The 24,010-nt window shown below is 56.2% G+C and overlaps 1 protein-coding gene across 2 annotated transcripts; it reads right to left on the bottom strand.

Moving 5' to 3' along the window:
• Positions 1-227: 227 nt before the first annotated feature.
• WNT11 (Wnt family member 11) lies at positions 228-22,017 on the bottom strand. 2 transcript variants are annotated; one of them, XM_027562852.1, is made up of 6 exons: positions 21,466-22,017; positions 17,508-17,690; positions 9,896-10,131; positions 8,056-8,333; positions 4,929-5,221; positions 228-1,051 (listed from the first exon to the last, which is right to left on the bottom strand). In XM_027562852.1, exons 2-6 carry the CDS (start codon positions 17,588-17,590, stop codon positions 877-879), a joined length of 1,065 nt encoding a protein of 354 aa, XP_027418653.1. In that variant the 5' UTR covers positions 17,591-17,690; positions 21,466-22,017; the 3' UTR covers positions 228-876. The 2 variants fall into 2 exon arrangements, with proteins under 2 accessions (XP_027418653.1, XP_027418651.1); XM_027562850.1 differs by lacking the exon at positions 21,466-22,017 and adding an exon at positions 19,613-20,213.
• Positions 22,018-24,010: the final 1,993 nt, after the last annotated feature.

Below are 24,010 nucleotides of genomic sequence, written 5' to 3'. Positions count from 1 at the left end.
CTTGAGGAGCAAAGAGTCTGCCAGCTGGGTTTGGGTTTCAAGACGTCTGTCGTTGCCCTTGACCTGGAGATCCTAAAAGGAGATTGGGGCCAGAACCGGATGGGGGGGCTTTTGGTGGGGAGAAACATCAATAAGACGCCACCTTGCCTAGAAACCGGAGAGTTCGCGCCACAAGCCCCGGAATCCTCTGAGTTCACTTGAGGAGGCCAGAAACTGCAGGGGAGGGCTGGGCTTCTCAGCATTTATTTCAAACAGCTGTTTAAAGAGCTTGTTTAAAATATAGATCATCATATATATATATATTTATATATATAAAATATATAAAGAGGAATTGAAGCCAGCCACCCCAAAGAAAAAGCTATGTTTTATAAATATTTCTGTAGCTCCCACATCCCAGAGGAAGAAAAACAAAACAAAACAAAACATTTACAACCCAAGCTAGTGGTTCCATGTGGTGGGCCCAGTAGGCTCAGACCCTGGGGTGGGCCGGGGGTCTCGAGGGCTTCGCCTACAGAACATTCCGTTGAGGACAGACTGACCTCCCACTTCCCAGGAAGCTGGTGTCTCTGGCTACGAAAGATCGAGTCTGTACCAGTCTTGCCAAACCCACGCCCCTGGCTCCTTAGACCCGCCTGGAAGGCAGCAAGTGGGCACTCCGGGGCCTCGGGCTGCCAGGTTATTTTTAATCTTGTCAGTCTCCTTTGATGTCCTGGCTTTCCTTCCCTGATGGCCCAGCCTTCTGTTCCTGGCGGCTTCCAAGTGGAGGCAAAGCACAAGCCTCCGTCCACACTCGGCATCTGGAATTCAGAAGCCAAAATCCACGGGGTGTCTCCGGCCCCCCGGCTGGGCTCGGGGGTCCCCGAGGACCGTGTGGCCTCACTTGCAGACGTAGCGCTCCACGGTGCGCTCGCACCTGCGGCAGGTGACGTAGCAGCACCAGTGGTACTTGCAGTGGCAACGCTCGACCACGCGGTCTGTGTAAGGGTTGTAGCCGCGTCCACAGCACATGAGGTCACAGCTGTCGCTGCCATGCGATGTCTTGTTGCACTGCCTGGAGGGGGATGGGGAGGTCAGTGAGCACCCCTGTCACTCACCAGTCACCCCCACTCCCAGCCAGGCAGCCCCAGTCTCCTCCGACCATGGCTGCTGCCTCAGTCTTTGGGGAATTTAAAATAAGTTCTTTTTCCCAGGGGTCTTTCTCATTTTTCCCTGTATTTCTAACACGTGTTTATTAAAGTGGGGGGTGTTTTGTTTCCTTTGTCTCTTTTCCTATACCTTCTACTTCTAAATACTTGAAAATGTCTCAAACGATTAAAAATCCTATCTTCATATTTAATCCTTATTTATATTCTAACAAATGCAAAGATCGTTTTTACTTTTAGAATCTTAGGATAAATTCGGAAACAAATGGCATCAGACGTGAGGCACAGGGAGCACCTGGCACTCTCTTCTTGGAGACAGAGGGTCTGACGATGATTTGCCCCCTTTGAATCAGGTGCTTCCCTCCAGAATTTTATCTTATTGGAGGCAGGGAGGGTCTTTGGGTCAGTGGAATTGCTATGCCCACTTTACAAGTGGAAACAGGCTCAGCAAAGGGCAGAGGCCTGCTCAAGGTCCCACAAGGGTTTGCGGATAAGCAGGGCTCAAGCTGAGGGGTCCTTTGAAACCAAGTCCAGTGCTTATTCATTCTCCCCACCCTAAGGGGCAGAGAATCCATGGGCTGGAAGTGATTCAGGAAGAAATGAATCACTCGTGTGGGCAAAGAAGACACTGGAGGTCACTATAAACCCCAAATATCCTTGCCATCAGTTCTTCTGTCTAGTGAGGAAATGTCTGTGCAGGTCAGCATTTTCATCTAGCTGGGCTAAGGCTTCGCTGGGGTGCTGTCATGGGAAGGTGCTGTCATGGGAAGCATGCCCACAGCCACGTGGACCAAGGAATCCCAGAGTGTCCTAGGTGAGTAAGCCCTAGAGATGACCAAATCCAACCCCATATTTCATGATGGGGAAACTGAGACACAGAATGGGCAGAGGACTTGCCCAGCATCACACAGGGTGAGCACCGGGTCTGTGAGAATTCAGGAAGGCTTCCTGGAGGGGGAGGGGTCATCCAGGCCATTGCATGAAAGATGAGTAGAAATCTCAGATAGAAGGGAGGGCACAGGGTGGTGAGGGCAAGGAGAACAAACACCTGACCTAATGTAAGGTAGGGGTGACAGATGGATGAAGCAGCAAGACTGGAGGCAGGGAGGCCAGGGAGGAGACTGGTCAGCAGCTGAGTAAAAGAAGCCAGGCCTGAGCCAGAAAGGAGGCATGGAGAGGAAAGGAGAGATCTCCTGGAGGGGGAGTCAGGAGGAAAAGGTGACTTGCATGTGGGGGCTGCATGCAGTTCCAGGCAGGAGGGAGGAGACAGGAAGCAACAGCAGAACAACATATGCCCCAGAGCCAGCAGATCTGGGTTCAAACCCCAGCTCTGCTGCTCACTGGCTGTGTGACTTCAGGCAAGTCACTTAACCTTTCTGGGCTTTTTTGTAGTCATTCAACACCATTAGTCCCTCTCAGTCTTATTCTGAAGGTCTCTAGACCAAGAAAGGGTGGTGGAAAGGGTTTCATTTTATTTCTGGGTCCCTGACATGCAATTTTTGAAATCTGGCCTCCAGCTTCAGACCTATGATGGTGCCTGTGATGGGGAGCTGGGGAGGCTGGGGCCTGGGGATAGAGCAGGTTTCAGAGTCTGGAATAGGGACTGCTGAGGGGCCTCAGTTCACCAGGCTGGATTTGAGGAGGGCATCTTGTCTGGCTAGGGGGCCCAGCTATGTGTACCACCTATGCACCTGCCTTTTAGAGTTAACAAAGCTCATTTCCATCCAACCCCCTGTACCCCTAAATCCCCAACCTAGTAAAGTTCATGTTTCCCCTCCTCGAGGAAGCCTTCCTTGTTGTCCAGGCTGAGTCAGGGCCCCTCTGGGCTCCCCGTTTTCGCTCTGTCACAATCCAAGCACTTGATGTCCCTCCACAGCCAGCCAGAGCCTCATATAATGGATGTAAAAAGTGTCTGTGGTTGTAAGCCACCGGGGTGGTGTTACTACAGAAAAAGCGGACCCATAGAGCTGTCTGCCAAGGCCCATCCTCAGAGGAATGGCTGAGGGCTGAGCATGGCAGGAAACCAGAGGGGTGGGGGGGATAGCATTCTGAGAAAGCAAAGGTGGCTGCTGCTGCTGTGGGAGGGGGCCTCCTCATCAACAGTCTGGGGACAAGTCCTTGGGGCAGAGTCACAACAGCTGGGAAGGAAGAGGCCTGGCAGCCTCAGGGAGGGGTTCCGGGGAGCCAGTCATTCACAAACCCTTCCCAGGGCACTGATCACACCCAGCATGGAGGGGCTGTGTGATTTGAATCACACCAACCCTCCAGGTGTGTGGCATTGTCCCCAAGGCACAGAAGACAACCTTGAGCTTCAGGTCCCCCTGCTAGAAAGCTGTGGTGTCAGGATGGGAGCTGTCCTTCCTGAGACACACACAGGCACAGCCGGCCCAGGGCTCCAGGGAGAACCCCTCGTTGCTCTGGGGTCCTCAGTGGGCTTCCCCCAGGTCCTGTGGGTTCTAGAATCCTACCCCTACCCCATCCTCATCACACCCACCCCGGGTCCTCAGCCTAGACTCCCGCTCCTTCCTGTCTCTCTGGCCTGACCTGGTTTCATCTTCACTCTGCCTGACCTCCTCAATCTGGCCTCCAGATGGGCGCCTGGGCCTCCTCTTACAGCCTGCTGCCCCGGCCCGTGAGGAGGGAGCCCCCCAAAGAAGCCCCCCTCTCCTAGAGACAGGAACGTGGGCTGAGGAGGAAGCAAAAGCTGGCCAGGCACCAACTATGTGCCAGACACGTTCTCAGACACCCTCACTCTGGTTCAATATTCTTTTAACCCCAAAGAACACTCGTCTTGTGGAATGCTATTAGGGGCTCCTTAATAAAAGAGTTCCACAGCCAAACACCTCTGGGAAACAGAGGCTTAGACAGATCCTTTACTGCGGGATTCCTCAGAGCCCTTAATATGTTCTCGTGCCTTGCAAAGAGAATTTCCCAGTGTATTTGATTGCACAACTATTTCTTTATAGCATTTCAGGCTTGGATTCCTCCTGAACCATCTCAGGAAAGAGCTGCCCCTCTGAATCATCAGCCCCTCCTGGCACCCAGGAGGTCTGCTGTCCCCACTGGCTCCCTCCCTCTCTCCAGTCCTGGATCAGCTTCAGCCTCTACGATAGGCCTTGCTATAGGGATCCCAGCCCTGGCTCTGAAATGAGGGTAGGGGGAGGCGGGGGAGAGGCTAGGAGAGAGAGCTAGGGTCTGGGAGGGGTGGATGTAGGTGGGGACGTGGGAGCACCCTCTCTCCACAAAATGCAGGCTGGCCTCACTCTCCTGCTGCCCCTTTGGAGCGTGCCTGCCCTGGAACCGCCTCCACGCTGTGCAGACTTCGGGTGTGGCCACGGGGCTGCCTGCTGCCTCCCCCGCCCCATGGCTCAGCTCATTTGTCCAACCAGCAGGTTGTCTGACGTGATCCTTCATGTATTCATTTGACAGACATCTACTGAGGACCTACTTTATGTCAGGCAGCCTCTTTCCTAGCCCTTGTCTCCCACATAGTCATTGTTTCTTCCCATCTGTCTCTGTCACTAGGGGGCAGGTGAGGTAGGGACCTCTCACGAGCCTCCACTCCCAAGGAGCCCCTGCGTGGGTGAGGTGCACAACAGCCTCTCCCAGGAGCTCTCCTCAGGGCCGCTGGGACCCCACACCTCCACTCAGCATTCGACCAGGCAGAGACTCCATTCCCCAAATGCCAACTGAAGCCCGACCGACCGTGTGTGCCCGGGCCTGAGCTGGGAAGGGGCATGCCCCACATGACTGACCTTTCCTGCCAGGGAGGCAGCAGGCCCTTACCTGTCCTGCGTCCCGTGTGAGCCCACCTTCTCATTCTTCATGCAGAAATCAGGGGAGCTCTGCAGATAGATGAGCTCTGAGTCCTTCACAGGTCGGATGTCCAGGTCCTTGGGCACTAAGTGCTTGCGGGTACCCATGGGTCGGTGCACCACCTTGGTGGCCGACAGGTAGCGGGTCTTGAGGTCGGCGGCCACATCCCGAAGCTCCTGCAGCCCCTTCCAGCAGGTGCGGATGGAGCAGGAGCCAGATACCCCATGGCACTTACACTTCATTTCCAGAGAGGCGCGCAGAGCCTGCGGACAGGGGGACGGCGTTGGGCTGGGTGGTGGGGCTCCTTCCCTTGCCTGCCCTGGGCCCTGGCCCCACCCCTCCGCCTGCCAGTGTTCTCAGGGAGTCACCGCCTGCCCCGGGCGACAAGGGACAAGGGACAGGGCATTTTGCTCTAAAGCTGCAGGGTAGATCCTTAGCTCCTTCTCCAACCCTGGGGGGTAGCTGGGAGGGGCAGGAAGAGAGTGGCTTTCGCAGGGGTAACGGTGCCATTCACACATCTACTGTACCTAGTCCACTTCAAATGGTTTCGTCAGCACAGAAATCGTTCATGGGCAATACCATTAATTTCCCCATTTGAAAAAGAGAAAATGAAGGCTCAGAGAGGCTGAGTCTCCCGCCCAAGGCTACACAGTTAGGAGATCTGGGGCTGGGATTTGAACCCAGTTCCGAGGGCAATTCCGAAAGCCATGGCTTTTCACATTCTCTGCTTTTCCTCTCTCACAAAATGCTTGCTGAAAAAAAGGGAGTGGGAGAAGAAAAGGAAGGGAGGGAGAGGAGAAGCAGCAGCAGCAAGAGGTGGGTGCTAGGGGCTGGCCTTCCCCGCGGCTGCCTGTTGCCGCATCATCACTCAGCACCTGTCTTCATGTGCGCTGAGCAGGTGTGTAATCGCTACCTTATAGAGTCGTTGAAAGGATTCAACAAGATGACAAATATATGAAAGCGTCTTGTGAACTACTAAAGTTAAATCAATATTTGGTTTTGAAAAATCTGTCTAAGTAAGAATTATGGTGGGCAGGGTTGGGCTCAGGGCCTGGGGAGACTCTAGCCGTGGCTTTGGAAATGACTCTGCGACTGACTTCCGCAGGCCTCAGTTTCTCCCTGCGAACCTGAGGGGTGAGTGAGACGCCTTCTGCAGGTCATCCAGTTCTGCAGTCTAAGCCCCGCCCCCTTGCACAGAGGACTGGGATCCCTCTGCCCTCCCGCCTGCCCTGTGGGCTCCACTACAAGGGTCAGGGGTCTCCCGGGCCTGTCTGTGCATCAAAAGTACGGGGAAACTGAGGCACACAGAGGGAGCCTTGCTGCAATCCCATGGGGAGTTAGTGAGGAAGCTGGTCAAGGTCCCAGGGTTCCCTACCCCTCACAGTGCCGGTAAGTGGGGAGTGAGGGAGTCCACTTGGGTCTAGAGGCTGGAACTGTCTCAGCAAAGCCTGTGGAGAGCACACAATGAAGTGAACCTGACCGCAGGGCACGTGGGGCTTCCCAAGGGCAGGAGGTCCTTCTAAGTCATCCAGGAAAGTAAACCACACTCAGCAACTCAGCTCAGAGGGCAGGAAGGGCCAGGCTTCCCAAGGCCTCGGTGCCAGGGCAAGGCATGCTGTCACTGACCCTCCAGGGCCCCTGTGAATGGCCCCAGAGAGGCCAGCTCCGAGGCATCAGGGCCCAGGGACAGGCATGCTGCTGCTGCTGCTGCTAAGTCGCTTCAGTCGTGTCCGACTGTGTGACCCCATAGACGGCAGCCCACCAGGCTCCCCCGTCCCTGGGATTCTTCAGGCAAGAACACTGGAGTGGGTTGCCATTTCCTTCTCCAATGGGACAAACGTGAGATGCCCCCAAAGCTGAGGACCCTGAGTGGACTGCACCACGGGATGGGATGGCTGCCAGTGTAGCCTGCACATGGCACCATGAGGCTGGGGCCTGGCCGTGGGCAGGAGTGGGGCTGGGTTCTTGGGCAGGAGGATGGTGAAGGGCTCCCAGTGGGTTTCCAAGGGTTGTGGGGAGCAGGCCCGCAGGGTTCGGAGGCAGAAGTTCTTGGTCCCTAGCCAGACTCTGCTACAGACCACAGGGTGACTTGACCTGTTTCCCCAACTGTCCAAAGACGGCCTGGACATCCTAGAATCCTTACACAAGGGAGATGAGAGAGAGAGGAAGGTGAGGACGTGGAAACCTTGGACTTGGAATCCCACAGACCTGGGCTCCATCGCACTGTGTGTCCTTGGCCAAGCCACCTACGTCCTTCTGCCTCACTTGGGGCCTCTGCACAAGGGGCCCAGGGGGTCTGCAGGGCGGAGGTCATGAGGGTCATCCCCAGCTGACACCCCACCCTCCGGGGTCAGCTCCCCATCTGTAAGGAGAGTAACAGTGCCCCTTCACAGTGTGGTTTCATGGACCACGGAAGAGAAAGCTAAGCAAGCACCCACCACAGTGTCTGGCACACAGATGAGGATCAGGTTTGCTAAAAAGGTCGTTCATTCACTTATGCACTCATTCCAACCTTCTGCACAATGAGGTGAGGAGTTAAAGCAAAACTGATAATGACATACATGGAGGGGAAATCATGTTTTGGAGACTAGGGTGGGGTTTTGATCTGGGAGAGAGTTCCCATTAGAGTCAAGGAGATGACCCTTAGCTCTCCACGGCCCACGGCCCACTCCATGCTTCCTCTCATGCCCAGCCTTGGCCCAGAGCCCCAGAGGAGGAGTCTGAGGAAAATGTGACAATGAGGACTAGAGAGCACCCACCCGTCCCATTTTATAGATGGGAACAACTGAGGGCAGAGAGGAAGTGACTTGCCCAGTGTCACACAATGGATTTAGAGCTCCTGACTCCCAGCTTAGCGCTCCTTCTGCTCCACCAACATTCTCCAACCCAAACCCCGGTGGACCCCCTGGAGGAGAAGAAGCCAGGCAAGCCCCAAGCAGCTGGAGAGGGAAGAGTCAGGGGAGGCCAGGAACAAATCAGTGTGGGCATATTAGGGCCCGTCCCCCCCAACCCCCTCCACTGGGGCACACCGGGTAGCCCTTTCCAGGCCAACTGGCACAGGCACAACCATCTGGGGGGTGGGCGGGGGGGTGGTTACCTGTCTCCCCACTTCACTGTTGTGTAGACGCATCAGTTTATTGGCTTGGGATCCTGTTTTTTTCACCTTCATAGGAGCATCGGAAAACTTGGCCCCCATGAGGAGCCCGTAGCTGAGGTTGTCCGCACATCCTCCCCAGCGGTTCCCGGGCCCGGGTGGCTCACCTGGGACGGGGCCGCAGGAGCAGCCGGGCAGGTCGCCGGAGGTGCAGGCCCGGGCGATGGCGTGGCTGATGGCGGCCGCCGACAGCGCATACACGAAGGCTGACTCCCGGGTCCCTGTGGGAAGGAGCGGGATCAACCAGGGCGGGCGACCCAAGCATCGGACCGTGCCCAGGGCTGAGGTCCCCACCTGCCTCTGGGGCCAGATGGGGCCAGGGGTGGCGAGTGGATGGAGCAGGTGGAGGGTGGCACGAGGGCCATTCGACTGTCCCCCCCAACCCTCCCCCAAATGGACTAGCTGACGGGCACACTCACTCTGAAGCCCGAAAAGCCAGCAACCCCACAGGCACACCCTCACACACTCAGCACACTGCACTTGCACCCTGCACGCCCCACCCCCACGTCAGGGACTGCTTTCAGGGACTGAGGGCCCTGTCCCTGAGCTCCTCAAAGACAGGCGAGCAAACAGCCTGCTGCGGGATGAAAGGTGTACCCCAAAAAGATACAGTCAAGTCCTGACCCCTGGTACCTGTGAACGTGACCTTATTCAGAAATGGGGTCTTTGCAAGTGTAACTGAGCTGAGGTCATTAGACAGATCAGAGTGGGCCCGGATACAACAACGGGGGTCCTTGGAGGAAGAGGGAATCTTGGACACAGAGACATATAGGGCAGAGGCCACGTGACTGAGACAGAGACGGAAGAGATGCAGCTACAAGCCAAGGAACACACAGACTGTGGCAGTCCCCAGAAGCGAAGGCGAGGCAGGGATGAGTCTTCCCCCTCGTGCCTTCAGAGGAAACCCTGCGGACATCCTGACTCTGACTTTGGACTTCCAGCCTCCAGATGCAGATGATTCTCCTCTTGTGAGAAGCCCCCAGAACGTGGGGCTTTGTTACAGCAGCCTTAGCAACTAAGATGGAGCCAACGTGCCTTGGCTGTGGGGTCCTGGCTTCAGGTCCAAGCAAGTTACTGCCCTTCTCAAGCCTTGGTGTCCTTAACTGTAGAGTGGGAATGATATACCTACCTCACAGGCCTGCTCTGGAGAGTTGAGATAATTCAGGAAGAAGGGGGGCTTTCTTTGTAAAGTGCTGCACACACATGGCCTGTCACTGTGTAAGGGACAGAACTGATCTCCTGCCTTTCAAAAGCCTCCTTATGATACACAGGAACCCCCACCCCAATCCATCCCAAATGCCCTCTCCTCCAGAAAGTCTTCTCCACAGATGCTCCTTAATCTCTGTATCACTCTGGGCCTCTCACAGCACTTTGAGTGCTAGAATTACCATGTGGCACACCTGTCTGCCCTAAGGGTGGGCTCAGTCGCACTCTCGTTATAGACTCCCACCCCGCCCACCAGCCTCCCTGCATCATTCATTCCTTTGTCCAGCTCTGAGGGGAATGCATGCATTTGTACTGTCATCCAGGCTCCCCTGCACTCCCCGTATGTTCATCCATTCATCAATTCACGCCCAAACACCCATGTCCATGATTAATTCATCCACCCACCCATCCGTGGATCCATCCATCATCCAGTTATTCACTCATCCACCATCACGCTTCCATCCATCCATCCATGAACACAGCCACCTATCTAAACACACATATATTTATGCCTGAATTCATCCACCTCTCCCCGCACGCATTCCGCAGGCCCTAGCAGGCCCTGCCGGCCCCCTACCTCTCTCCAGGTCGAGCAGATAGTTGGGGGCGAGCTCGATGGAGGAGCAGTTCCAGCGCATGTCAGCGAAGGCCCGGCGGCAGGCCTTCATGACCTCGCGGGCGGCGTGCACGATGGTGTGCATGAGCTCCAGGTTGCTGCGGCACAGCTGTACCTGCGCTGACACCAGGCCCTCCAGCTGCTTGCAGTGCTGCGTCTGGTTCAGCGCCAGGGCTGCCGGGGTCTTGGACAGGGCCCTACACGTGGCCAGAAAGCAGCCAGTGAAAAGGAAGTCAGGTCTGGAGCACAAGGCTAGAAAGCAGCCAGTGAAAAGGAAGTCAGGCCCAAGAGGGACCCTGCTGCCTCCACCCACTGCATGGCCCCAGCCTCTCTCAGTGGCTCCGGAGCCTTTACTGGAAGCAGCTGGGAAAGCAGGAGGCCAAGCACTGCTGTCCCCAGTAGGGGAATGGCTCTCCCTCCCACCCTTGTGTGACCCTGGGCACATCCCTGTCCTTTTCTGTGCTGGAGGCCCTCATTCATAACATAGGATTGTGACCACCCCCCAACCCTACCTAAGTTTTATTATAATTAGACTAACAGTTTTCTAGTTCACAAAGCATTCACATCCATTGCCTTATTTAGTCCTCACACAGCTGTGGATTATTATTTTTTATGCAACATTCACTCAATACTGAGCCAGACACTATGCTAGGTGCTAGATTATAGTCATCAGTATAATATACATTATTAATTGAGCACTTACTGGTACTCAATTACTATCTGGTGGCTCAGATAGTAAAGAATCCACCTGCAATGCAGGAGACCTGGGTTCAATCCCTAGGTTGGAAAGATCCCCTGGAGAAGGGCATGGCAACCCACTCCAGTATTCTTGTCTGTAGAATTCCCATGGACAGACTCCCCCTGCCAGAATCCCCTGGCAGGCTACAGTCCATGGGGTCGCAAAGAGTTGGACACGACTGAGTGACTAAGCACACAGCCATTAACTTGCTGTGTGACTTTAGATAAATCACTGTCCTCTCTGGGTCTCAGTGTCTGTACCTGTAAACTGTATTCCCCAGAGCAGGCTCCAGTGAGACACTCTGAAAAAGCGGGTCCACGGTCAAGCACATTTTAGGAATGTGGTATACTATATCCCCTCTTGAAGAATAACTATGCATATTTTCATTTTAAAGGCCTTGAGAAGTCCTGCAGCAAAGCAACAGGCCTGGTTTGTAACTTCCAAGTCTGCTGAGCACAAAACCCTTTATTTGAGGAGTCCTAACCTCATCCATGCTTTGGGAATGCTGGCCTAGGAGGTTCTCTATGAACCCTGATGATGCTATAGGACCTCTGAGCCTCCCAGATTCCGGCTCTGGGCACTGAAATTCTAAGACTTTAGGCCCAGGGGACCATCCTAGATTCGCCTTCTTCCCAGGCCTTCTCTCAGGAGCAGATTGCATCAGGCTGCACCTCCTCTAAGTGGAGGCTAGAGGGACCCCACAGTCTTAAAGAGTTCCACATAGACCTGGTCCCTACCCTAGGGCCAGGTCTAGAAATCCAGCAGAGACCTTGGAAGGACAAGGGGAAAGCAGGGGCCAGCCTTCAGGCCTGCGTGCTGTGTGTCCTACTTGCTGGGACCATGGCAGACCTCATCCAGGGTCAGGGCTGAGACCTGGCAAGGCCTGGACTCCTGAGCCCCTGGCCTGAGATCCCAAGGGAGGCAGCCCAGTGCCAAAGAACAGCACAGGCCTAGGCAGACTTTTGGCCCTGTCATCCCCGCCTCCGTCACCCGCACTCCCCTGTGACCTTGAGCAAGGCAAGTAACCTCTCCCCTCCCAGTACTGTCTGGGGGATTAACTCCATGAGTGTCACATGCTCTGTCCAGGGCTGACACACCATGGTCAGTGCCCTGTGATGAAATCTACCACATTACTGCATTGGTGGCCTCTTCCTACCTCAGCCTCTTGCACTCACTTAGTCAAGGTCAAGGGCTCCCCTCTGACTTCACAGCCCCTCAGGTGGCAAGCCTGCCACCACCCCAGTGCTCTCCAGCCTCTTGTCCTTTTCCCCCACAAATTGAAATACCCACTATACCAGACTCCTAGCTTCTCTGCCAGGGACTACCCTGACACCATGCCTGTGCCCAGACTTTTGCTGGTGCCAGGAATGCCCTTCCCCTGTTCCTGTACCTAAATGAAAAAATGAACTTGATCTGTTTGTGGGAGAAATATTTACTAAGCACCAACTCTTCCCAGACTCATTTGGTAATGAAGGATATAGATCCTTTCCTCAAGGAGCCCCTCAACAGACAGCTGCACAGACGTATCACCAGTTATAAAGCAACCTAGATGTTTCAGCTCATAGACTGGCCCAGGCGAGAGCTCAGGCTTTGGGCGACAGCTGTATGACCTGGGTAAGTTACTTAACCTCTCTGGGCCTCATGGTCTTCATTTGTTATAAGAAAATGATAAATTCTACTTCCAAGGATTATGGTTAAGATTTAAATGTGATAATGGCTGGAAAGCATTTGGAGTATTCATATATGGAATTCCTCACTTGTTGCCACTTAAATCTTGGACCAGAGGGAGTCAGGAGACCCGGGTTGGGACTCAAGCTCTGGCCTCAACGTGCTGTGCAATCTTGGGTAAACTGCTGCCACTGTCTGAGCATCAACCACATAATGGGGATTCCTGGAGGCCTTGCAGGGGCCAAGTGAAATGATATGTGCTTATAGGTACTAATAGGTTAGTTGGCTTCCTCCTGCCTCTCTCTGCCATGCCCCTACAACTCCAAAATATAGAAGTCTTCCCAGAGGCCTGGGAAGCAGATCCAGGGCAAGTGAGCACAGCCTGGGGGCCACACTGAGGTGGCACAACCCAGCCTGTCTGAGATTGACTGTGGGTGACTTGGGCTTCTCCCTCACTGCCATCCCTGGCCCACCCCTCCCCAAGGCGTGAGCCAAGAAAGCTGGTGTAGCTGGTACAGACCTCAGGCCTGATGGCTTGATCCTACCAATGCCGGGATACCTGCGGAACCTGCTGCCTGAATTCCTGCAGCCCGTAATGGGTGAGGGGGGACCACACAGGGGCAGTATAACCCCCCGCCCCAGCCTGTTTCTTGGTTGTTAAAACATCTCTGCCTCCACCTGGCAAACACTGTCCACGCACATGGGCCCACTGCCCCAGATGGACACAGCAGTCCCCAGTTTCATCCCATTGTCACAATGTCTCGGGGGGCCTGGGAGAATATTACCCACTTTAATCAGAGGAGGACACTGAGGCGGTCCGATGCCTGGGTGCTCGGCCTCCTCCGGATGCCACCTTCCTGGGTTCCCTCTCTACTGGGCTGGGGTCCATCCACACTCAGCCTGCCCTGAGCCCACTCTGCCCATCACCCTTGCCCAGCTTCCATCCTTCCCCTGTGAGCCAGTTTTCTATTTCACAACAGGAACGATTACAGGAGGTATATGAGAAACACCCAGCACGGTACTGGGCATACACCAGGCACAATGCAGGGTGGCTGTCTTCCAGGTCCTTTCCCTGGGCTCCTGCTCAGAAAGTGTGTAACGTAAGCTCAGACTTTTCCTGGGGAGCTCAGTTCAGGTAACTCCTGAGCACCGGGCACTGCGGCTCCCGGGAGGGGTTCTCTGGACTCCTGGGGTCTGGATCAGCTACTCTGGGTCAGTCTATCCATCTCCGAAGTCATCAAGCATCCACCTCCCCAGCTGGTGGTGAGGGAGGTTCCATGAGGGGAATCCAGTGTGGACAATGAGTCTCAGCCTTCCCAGGAGGGCGGAGGACAAATGGGAACCATCTTGGAGGTGCTGGGTGGGCACGGGGCTGCGGAGAGCGCAGTCGGGACAGAGCGGCCAGCTGCAGCGTGCTGGGAGAGGCCGGCTCACAGGAGCGTGCAGACCGGGAGATCAGGAGGCAGGAGGCAGCGGATTCCACTCCAGAGGAGGGCGATGCGGTCATCTGGTAATTAGTGGTAATGACCGTTTCTAACTAAGGCCCCCTTGGGGAGGTAATCAAGGATTAGGGTGGGAGGTGGGGGAGTTACCCGTCTGGACATCTCGTCCGGCTTGCCTCACTGTAGCAGACCCCTAATTGAAAACATTTTGGTTTATCTGGGGGCGGGTGCATGGGGGAGAAGGTGGAAGAGAGGACAGGAGGGGACAGAGAGTTCACAGGCGAGGCCTATGCCAAGGGGGCCGTGGGATGGCTGAGGTCTCCTCATTCAGGAGTTGGGGCTCTCCTGGGAATGGTGGGGTGGTGGTGAGGGGCGCAGAGACCTGGGTTTCAGCTCCAGCTCAGCTGCTCATCTAACGTTCAACTTTGGGCAAGTCACCGTCCCTCTCCGAGCCTCAGTGTCCCCCTTCCATTGTGCAAGTGGGAACACTGAGGCCCAGAGAAGGGTAGGGCTTGCCCAGACCTGTACACAAGCAGCCAATCAGAGAATCAGAAGCAGAGCCAGGCTAGAACTCCTAGATCACAGGCTAGGGCTCTTTCACTCCACTGTAGAGATGAGGAAACTGAGGCTCAGAAAGGCTCAAGTGATTGATTTGCCTGAGGTCCGGCTCACAGCTAGTGAACTGTCAGAGTTCAGGCTGGGACTCAGGTCTCCTAACTCGGGTCCAGTGCTTCTTCCAGCCTCTCTGCGGCAGCTGTGTCCTTCTGAGTCTCTTCGGACTCTTCCTCGAGAGGCCTGACCCAGAATGAGCAGCAGACTTACTGGGGCCACTCCACCCACCCTGGGGCTGCCTCCAGAGGCTCAGAGAAGGCTGGAACCATCCTCTCTGCCCCCACGACAGTCAGAGAAGGTTCTCCCCACACTCTCTGGTCTGAGTCTCCCACCATTTGGCTTGGGTGGGAGGGGAGGTAGGGGAGGGACCCCCCAGGCGTTTCCACCCCCTCTCCCTTACCCCTACTCCACAGGAAGTTCAGGCTGAGTCCTGGGTCCCCATCAGTAGGCATTCTGGGTCATTCAGCCACGTCTGCTTTCAGTTCCCATGTCAAATTCCCCTCTCCTCTTCAGCTTACTTTCCAAAGCCACATCCTCAGGACCCCCAGCTTTTCATCCCCACTGTACACTTCTCCTAACTTTCCTGTGGTTCCGAGACCAAGAGGAAATAGAGCCAGGCAGCTTAAGTCCAAATTCTGCCCCTGCTGCCTACTAGCTGTGACACCCTGTTCATTAAAGACCCGCTGAGCCTCTACTTCCTCTTCTGTTTAATGAGGGAGATGGCCGAACCCACTTCACATGGCGGTTGGGAGACAGATGAAACAACATACATCAAGAACATAGAACAGTGCCTGGCATATTCCAAGGCCATATATATATATATATGACCTTGCCATATGGTCTGCAAGGCCATATATATACACACACAGATACACACATATTGTTATTCTTAAACTCCACTCTTTCTCCTGCTTCCTCCTGTATCTTCAGCTCCAGCAATTTAACCGCTATCAAAGAGGTTTGGCTTCATGGAGCCTGTCTGCCTGGCTTCTGATCCCACATCCACCATTAATTAACTAGCTGTGTGACCTTAGGCCCGTTCCTTAACCTCTCTGTACCTTAGTTTCCTCGTTTGTAAAATGGTAGCGATAAGAATGTCACCTACTTCACAGGAGTTTTATCAAAGTTAAATGTCTAAAGCTCTGGGGATTTACTGGTAAGCTCCTGTAATTTCTGGCTTCTCTGTTTCCCCACACGCACAGTTCTGTCCCTGCGGTTCCTTCTGCCTAGGATGCCTGCTCTGCATTCCATCCATGGCCATTGAAATCCTATCTATCCTTTGAAGCCTGGCTCAAAGTCACCTCCCTTACGTGGGACTAACCACTCTTCCTCTGGGCTCCCATGCTCCCTCTTCTAGGACACAGCCCAAAGTCCACTTTGTATCGTTATATGTCTGTTTCCCTCAAGAGGCTGGAAGTGCTTTTAAGGCAGACACTGAGGTATACTCATTTTTTTGTGGCAGCCTAGGCTATGCAGTGGGGATCGCATGGATGTTGGGCTTAACTAGCCATCTACCGCAGACCCTACCAAGCCACATGCCAGCTTGGAGGCCCGTGCAAGTCACACATTTCTCGGAGGGAATGATAGCAATGTACCCCACAACATGTTAGTGGCAAGCCCAGTTCTTGGCCTCTGATGCTCCTTCTGCCCTTTAACAACGGCTTTCCTTCTCTGGACCTCAGTTTCCTTATCTATACAATGTTAGTGGTGGACGAGAAGGGCTTGGGCTCTCTGATCAGAGGTTCTCACCAACTGGGGCAGAGCCAGGTACCAGCAGAAGGAGGAAAGTGGCTGATTTCTCATAAAACTAATCAGGAGCAGCTGAGAGAAGCTGGTTTCCCACCCCCACCCCCCAACACACACACGCACCCCACCCTAGGCTGGGAAGCCGCTGAGCCCAGGCTTCTCCTTGCAAACAAGAAATGCAAAAAGATGGCGTTCCCCTCTCCAGAGGAAAATTAATCGATAACTCAGCCCCAGAAGAGGCAGGGCTGGTGACCTCAAGACTGTTTGCTGGTGGCCCAGCCACTATCACCCTGTCTTCCAGCTAATCCACGAACCTTCCTCACAGTCCCTCCCCAACTTCCATAATCTGTCCCTTGCCTGTCTTATCTGCATGGCTCCCTGCCCCCGACCTGGAACTCTATACAATGTGTCCTGTCCTGAACTTTTCAACCACCCTGGGAGTTCCTCCACCCAAAAGGGCCCTTCTCTCACTGCCCCGACCTGCCAAACTTCCAGGGATTCCTCAGGTCCCTCCTAGGAGCACTACCCGGGAAAAATCTACCTGGCTTCCCAATAAGTGCCCCTACCAGGTAGGCTCCTCTCCTCTCAGTCCCACAACACTGCCCTGGTCTCTTCTGGAGCACTTGGAAGTTATTTACAGCCTGGGCTTATCTCTTCCAGACCAGAGGGCAGCTTCTCCAGGAAGCGGCTGGGTTTTACTCCTCTCTGCCTTCCCTCACTGCTCCCTCCTGCACAGAGCAGGCACTCCCTTCTGCTGGAAGAGAGTTTCTCTCCCACCTACCCTTCCATTAATAATTTCTGTCTAAAGGACTTTCACATGTGCAGAGCATCTGACAGTTAAGGAGGTTCTTTCATGAGCCCCTTCTCATCTGACCTGAGTGAGACCGAGGCTCTTTCCCTCTTTTGACAAAGGAGCACTCTGAGACTCCCAGAAGCTGAGAGACACTTCCCCAAGGTCACGCAGGTGGGGCAGTCTAAACTGTTTGAGGACCTCCAGCTAGGGTCAGGAAACTGACAAGGAACGTAATATTCAGCAGGCCTTGTGTGCAGGGCACAGACCCTTACGACTGAGCCCCTCGACCACGCTCTTTCCATCTGTCCTGGTGGAGGTCTTGCGTAACTCTCAGCTGCACAGGACAGAACAATTCCGTCGTCTTCCACGCCCTGTCTCGCTCCTCCCGCAGGTAAGGACAATATTTTACAGAGAAGGAAAAGGAGGCTTGAGAAGGGTGACTCGCCCACAGCCCCTAGGCTACTTCTGCTCCCCGGTCTTAGGTACGCTGGCCCGATCCAGGGGGCCCCTTAACGCTCTCCGCCTCCCCCGCCCTCGGGGGCCCATCTGCGTAGACGCGGATCCCCTACTTACAGCCACTTGATGCCATAGCACACGCCGGTCTGGAGCGCCAGGGCGAAGAGCAGCGCCTGGCAGACCTGCGGCCGCGCCCTCATCCTCGCGCGGCGGGCGCGCAGGGGGGTCTCACTCTGGGGAAGCCGCGCCGAAGTCCAGCCGCGCTGCCGGCCGCCGTCGCTCGTCCTGCGCGCAGGCCGCCTGCAGTCGGGGAGAGCGGAGGCTGCGGGTTAAGGCGGCGCGTGGGGCGGGGGCCACGGGCGTGGGGGGTGGGGGCGTTTTATTCAAATTACAAAGGAGGGGTTGGGGCCCGGGGAGGCCGGGCGCGCGGCGGGCGTCGCCTCCAGCCCAACATAGTCCCGGACGCTGCCGGCGTCTGGCTCAAATTAGGTGCCGCGGGAGCGCGGCCGAGGGCGTGTCCACCTAGAGCCGCCCGCGGCGAGAAGAGAAAGGGGCGACAGGATCAAAGACTCAGGAGAGACCAGGCGGAGAGGCAGCGAGAGGGAGAGAGAACCTCAGAGACCGAAGCTGAGAGAAGCTGAGCAGAGGGACAGGCACACCGCCCTAGAGAGCGACGGAAGGTGTCGAGGGCAGAAGCTGAAGGCGGGCAATGGGAAGAGCAGATTCCGCGCCCAGGATCTGGTTTCTCATCGCCGCAATACTGTTAGTTATTGCCGGCTTGGGCATTCTCCTTCGCCGCTGGGGCTCGGTTTATACCCCCTCTGTAAACTGGGACCACAGTTGTTATTCAAACTGTGATTATGACACAATTCACCTTTTAAAAAGAACATCACTAACGCGAACGATTTTTTTTTCCTCCCAGCAACCCTGGGAGATGGTACTATCACTGCCCCTATCTCACAGATGAGCAACTGAGGCCTGGAGATGTGAAATGGGATTGTTCAGCCAACGAGCGGCAGTCTTCTACGCTCACGTCTACCCAGTGTCGGGTGAGATCATGGACCGTGAGAAGACAAGGAAAACGGGGGCTTGCTCTGGGGCATCAGTTTCTCGGGCTGTGACGGGTAGGATGAAAAGGGGATGGCAAAAGTCTTTGTGCAGTGAGGGCTACTCAGGGTCCTGAGATTCCTAGTTCTTCCAGCGGTGCCCTCTTGGAGGGTCGGATGGTGCCCAGGCCGGATCAGAGGCGGGGCGGCCTAGCCTTGGCTAAGCCGGGAAGCTCACGGGGCCGGCGGGATGCCGCCTCTGGCCGCCAGGCGGCGTCCTGGGCCGCAGAGTACCCTTACCCCGCCCGCAGGCCGCAGAGTCGCTTTCTCCGCCTTTTCTCTATTTCTTCTTCCCCCGCCCCCCTTCTTCATTCTCACCTCATTAACTCCCTTCCCAGCTTCTCCCAAATTTACCAACACCTGGCGTTAGTCCGGAGACAAACACAGTCCCAGGCCCTCCTCCCTGGGGAGGAGCAGACAAAGGGATTTCTTCCTAAAGGTTTTGGGGAGTTGGAAAAAGGAGGCGCCTTAGTTAGGGGCGCTTGACTCAAAAAGAGGTGTTCTCATCTGACTGTCTGACCTTGGACCTTCCACCACCCCAGCCTCAGCTTCCCAGTCTATAAAAACAAGGGCCTGGACTTCACCCATCTCCTGAGGTCTTTCCAGTCTCCAGTAATCTGCAGGTATTTTGAGCCCCCTCTCCCTAAGTTCCCAGTATTACACCTACCTGTGTAGTGTGTGCATGTACGTGTGCGCCTTAAGAGCACACACACGCACAGACACATATTTTAAATCCCACTGTTTTCTGGGACCTTGCTGCATGACCCAGAGCAAGGCAGGGAGAAACCTCTGAATTACATTTTCTTTCTCCTCCGCAGAGTTCTCCCAAGCTAGTGGTGCTAGCTCTAAGGCACTGGGGGCGGGGAAGCAGGAGTGGTGTTTCAGCTGGGGTCTTAAGTCTAACTGAGCCCCCCCTTCCCACACGCTCCTGAGAACGAGAAAAATATCGGCTGGATATGCCGGGAGGGGGCGGCGGGGAAGAGATCGAAAACTCTGGTCACTGTCCCTCCTCGCCCCCACCCCCTTCCAAAGTGTGGGCTGCCCCCTAAGGCGCCCAGCATTCTAGGGTGGGAAGAAGGAAGGGCTGCACGCGGAGAGAGAAGAGCGCGGACTCACCGCAGGGGATCCGTGTCCAGCCCAACGCGCGCAGAGAGAGAAGGGGGCCGCGCGAGTGCGCACCGGGACTCAGGCCTCCAAGCTATCCCTGGCTGTTTCGGAGCAGCCCCGGTGGTCCTGGGCTTCTCCCTTCGCTTCCCTGGCACGTCGCTGGGGGAGGCGGCTCCCGGTCTGGGCCTCTGGGTGCTGGCTGATTATTCCTGTCCACTGTCAGAGTGTCTAGGACAGCCGCGAGGGCCGCTGGGTCACCCTCAGCCTGCGCCTGGAGGGTCAGGGAGCACGCTCCTCCCGGAGCCCCCGGCCCGCCAGGGGGCGCTAAACCCGGGTTCGAGGTGGGCTAGGCAGCAGCCTCCCGTGCCCTGGGACCTTGGGCAAGTCCCCTTCTCTTCCTGGGCCCCGGTATCCCGCTCCGGGCATGGGGTGAAGAGGAAACTAAGTGCCCTCTCAGATCTGGTCGTTCTATAAGACTCTCCACTTGCTGCGGTCCGCCCCGGACTGCCCGACCTCTTGCTTCAGGCCCGGCTCGGAACCTCCCTTGGGATCAGGCGTGTAGTGGACCCGCATCAAAGCACAGTGTCTCTGGAGAAACAAGCGGTCCCTTCCTCCTCCCGCTGGGGAGAAGGCTCAAGCTTCCCGGCTTGCAGCGGGCAAGAGCTGAAACCTCCCCGGCTGTGCACACCGTGGGCACCGCAAGCGTAGCCGCAGGCCCGCTCCAACAGGTGGTTATAAGGCTTGGGCTCTGGAAGGCCCTGGAAACCCCGCTGCCTGCGAGGCTGCCCCTCTGAGCCAGAGTCGACGGGCGCACACCAAACACCCCCTTCCCGCGTGAGCGCTGGCCAGGCCGGGAACCCGCACCCGGGGCTCGCGCTGTGTCCACGCCGCGCAGAAGGTCGCCTCGGGCCCGGCCCGAAGCCAGGAGGTGCGCAGCTTACAGAGCCGACCCAGAGAACCGGTGACGCCGAGCGACTGCTTCAAGGTTACCTGCAGAGCCGAGTGAGGCGAGGCCCTCAACACGGCTTTGACTCTGGCCACGAGTCTTCCTAGATGTGTCTGCTGGGCTGCGGACGATGCGCCGGGTCCCGCGAAACGGGTTAGTTTGGAATTGGGAAGGGTGGGGTGGGGGAACTCGGGGTTCCTCCCACTACCCCCTCTAAGCCAGACCTCGAGCGCCTAAGGACCGTGAGGGTCTTGGAGGTACCTAAGCTCTGGGAGGTGGGAGGTGTGGGGCCCGTGCGCGAGCTCAGCCAGATGTTCGCGGCTGTTCCAGAGGTGCCTCGGGGCCCGGACAGGACTTTCTTCCTCCCTACCTCCCCCAGCCTGGAGCTCAGGTCTGTAAACAAACTCTCGATTCTCCCCCCTCCCCCCACCCCCACCCTGCCGCTTCTGGAAGCAGGTCTCAAAGAAAGGCGTCCGCCCCCGCCCCCCAATTTAGTAGGAGCTGCAGTCGTTCTCCGCCTTTTGCCACCCTCTCCCGCCCCACCACACACACCCTCTGCCGCTGGATCCAAGTCCCCCACCCCCGGGATGGCTCGGGCATGACCTCATCCGTGGGCTGACTCGGAGGGAGAGGGTCGAATGGGGGTGGGGGGGGGGACCGGGACTGGAAGGCTCGAGGCGGGCCGCGAGGTCTGTACAGCCCATCTCTACCTCTCATCCGCTTAGAGCCCGCGCCCCAAGGCCCCAGCGGTTGCTCTCAGCGAAGGGACTGCTTGGGAGAGCCAAGGAACAGAGTTACGGAGGAGGACTGGCTTTGCTTGCCCGGGAGCGGGTGCCCAACGGGGTCCCCCACCCCCGCTCCCCGCTCTGGCAGGTCCCGGCTGAGAGCCCGCCCTCTGCCCGCGGCCACGGCTCACCTCCTGGGGCGCTCGCCTGGCCGGGCGGGCCGGGGAACGGCGAGCGCGGCCCCTGGAGGACCCGAGCGCTCTCCGGGCTGGGCAGGCGGCGAGGGCGTCCTCTTCGCGAGCTGCCTGGAAAGGACGCCCGGGATCCTGGCAAGCCGCGGCCGGCTGGGGTCCCTCGGGGACTGGAGGGCGCTCGCTGACTCGCCCGAGGTCTGCTCCTCACCCGGCACAGTCTCCGGGCGCCGGCAGCCCGAACTGCTTTATAAGGAGCCGGCAGCTGCTTTGATCCGCCCACGTCAGCGCGCAGAAACCCCACCGGGTGGCTCGGGCCGCGCGCGCGGGGGACGGGGGCGGGGTCCCCGCGGATGCCACGGACCCGCGGCGCCAGCGGCACGAGAGGACGTCTCACCCTGTTGAGCTACAAAGAAGAGACTTACTAATTATAACTCTAGCTGGTGTGTACTGAGCGTGCGGGCTGTGAGCCTACTGCGTGCCCAGGGCGCTTGGGGCCCAGGTAGGGCTGATTTCTAAACCTGACAGCAAGCCCCGTTTGGACCCTCCAACCCTGTCTGGTTAGGCAGAAGAGGAAGCCACGGCTCAGAGGGAAGTCAGACTTAGGTCTGAGTGCGGAGCCCGGGTGTCAGTATGAGTTGGTGTTGAAGCTCCATTACTATAAACGTCGTGGGTCAGGAGAGCTGCCGTGGCATCCCAGGACCAGCTTCTCCAGCTCATCTCTCCAGACCTCCTCTGCTCCAGTTCTGGGAACTCTCAGCAAAGAAAAGAGGTGCGAGGGCTGTGTGCGGCGTGCGAGGCGGCTGTAAACCTTAGGCAACAAGAAGGCAGATGTCCCATCTATGGGATGAGTGCTGGGGAGTCTGCCTGGTCCTGGGGAGACCACCAGCCAAGGACTGGGTTTCAGAAGTTAAAGCAGACTATGGTGCTTCGTGTGCACTGTAGACCTAGCCTGGGGCTGGGGCTATGTTTCAGGGGCAACTTCCCTGGGACTGGTTGAGTACCCACACCTTCCACCCCAACCTTGGCCCTTCCTGGCTGATACTATTCCACTCCCATTTCTAACTGCTGGGTCAGGTGCTTTGGATTTCTTGACTTCTGTCTCCCCCCATTCCTTCCACCCCAGGAGCCTCAATTCCAAGGATACTCTGGTTCATTAGCAGAAGGAGAAACAGATTTAGTGAAAAAAAAAAGACTTCTTTCAGGTCCCCAGAACACTTGGTTACTCTTTCCCCTGTTCTTTGCAGCCACCTGTGAAGTGGCTCCGGTAGGCTGTCCTAACCTGGCTACAGGTCCTTGCATATACAACACATTCATCTGAGCCCACAGAACCCCCTGCATGTTCTCAGCCATGCAAGTATCCCTGCATGTAAGCAGGCAGTCTCTCTTGCACACAGGGCTAGACTTAACCTCCAAATGGTCACAAACACACTCAGGAGATAGTTGGACAAACCACATGCCCCCACACACTCAGAAGCACATATAAGTTAAATGGCCATACCCATCTTCAAGATGAGGCTGAATATGCAGACTGTCCGCATCCAGTTTATGCACAAGCACACACGTTTCCATGCACACAGTGAGGACACACACAGCTGCCAAGTGGGCAACACCAGTATACATATACTCCTGCTTACAGGCACAGGAATGTCCTTGTGAACACGTGCTGGGACACCCCCATCTCTTTTTCCAGAGCATTGGGGTCAATCCCATTACAAATGCCATGGGAAGGTAGTGGGGTTTTAGGTGGGGTGTGTAGGAAGAGGGTGTGGCAGACACTACTGCTCCACCTTAGAGGCTTCTAGCAGGAGGTCAGAAGTGTGTCCTGAGCTCTCCCATTCCAAGGCACTCTGGCCACCACAGTCAGAGCCATTCCAGGCGACTTCCGTTCAATTGGGATGCATCGTCCTCTGGGTCTAGCCCTTTGCTCATTTCAGCTGCCTCCTAATATTTGCACAAGCAGTCTTTCAGCTAGAAATCTTCTGTCTCCCAGCTAGAGTAGATACAGAAAGCAATTTGAAGTCACATAGACTTGGGTTCCGGAGAAGGCAATGGCACCCCACTCCAGTACTCCTGCCTGGAAAATCCTATGGACGGAGGAGCCTGGTAGGCTGCAGTCCATGGGGTCGCTGAGGGTCGGACACGACTTGAGCAACTTCACTTTCACTTTTCATTTTCAAGCATTGGAGAAGGAAATGGCAACCCACTCCAGTGTTCTTGCCTGGAGAATCCCAGGGACGGGGGAGCCTGGTGGGCTGCCGTCTGTGGGGTCGCACAGAGTCGGACACGACTGAAGCAACTTAGCAGCAGCAGCAGCAGACTTGGGTTCCAGTGTTGATCGTGCCCAATTTTATGTTTAGCTGTGTAATCTTGAGCGAGTTGCTTAAACTCCCTGAACCTTAGTTTCTTCATCTATAAAATGGGAAGAATACAGTCCCATCAGATCTTCTGTATTCTCCAAGGTGAGGATTAGTACCCCTCTCATAGATGCAGAAGCTGAGGCTCAATATGGAGGATCTGGCAAGTGTTGGAGCTAATATTTGAA

Source organism: Bos indicus x Bos taurus, chromosome 15 (assembly GCF_003369695.1).
Source record: "Bos indicus x Bos taurus breed Angus x Brahman F1 hybrid chromosome 15, Bos_hybrid_MaternalHap_v2.0, whole genome shotgun sequence".
Lineage (NCBI taxonomy): Eukaryota > Metazoa > Chordata > Mammalia > Artiodactyla > Bovidae > Bos > Bos indicus x Bos taurus.
The sequence above is the reverse complement of the archived record's forward strand: the minus strand, read 5'-3'. Positions and strand labels throughout refer to the sequence as shown.

What these genes read in the sequence shown, in the direction of transcription:
- WNT11 (XM_027562852.1), bottom strand. Translation starts at nt 17,590, where the DNA reads ATGAGGGCGCGGCCGCAGGTCTGCCAGGCGCTGCTCTTCGCCCTGGCG. An exon ending in TGCTATGGCATCAAGTGGCT is followed by an intron (nt 10,132 to 17,507) that starts GTAAGTAGGGGA and finishes GGCCACGTGTAG; the next exon opens with GGCCCTGTCCAAGACCCCGG. An exon ending in TCTGCTCGACCTGGAGAGAG is followed by an intron (nt 8,334 to 9,895) that starts GTAGGGGGCCGG and finishes TCCTTCCCACAG; the next exon opens with GGACCCGGGAGTCAGCCTTC.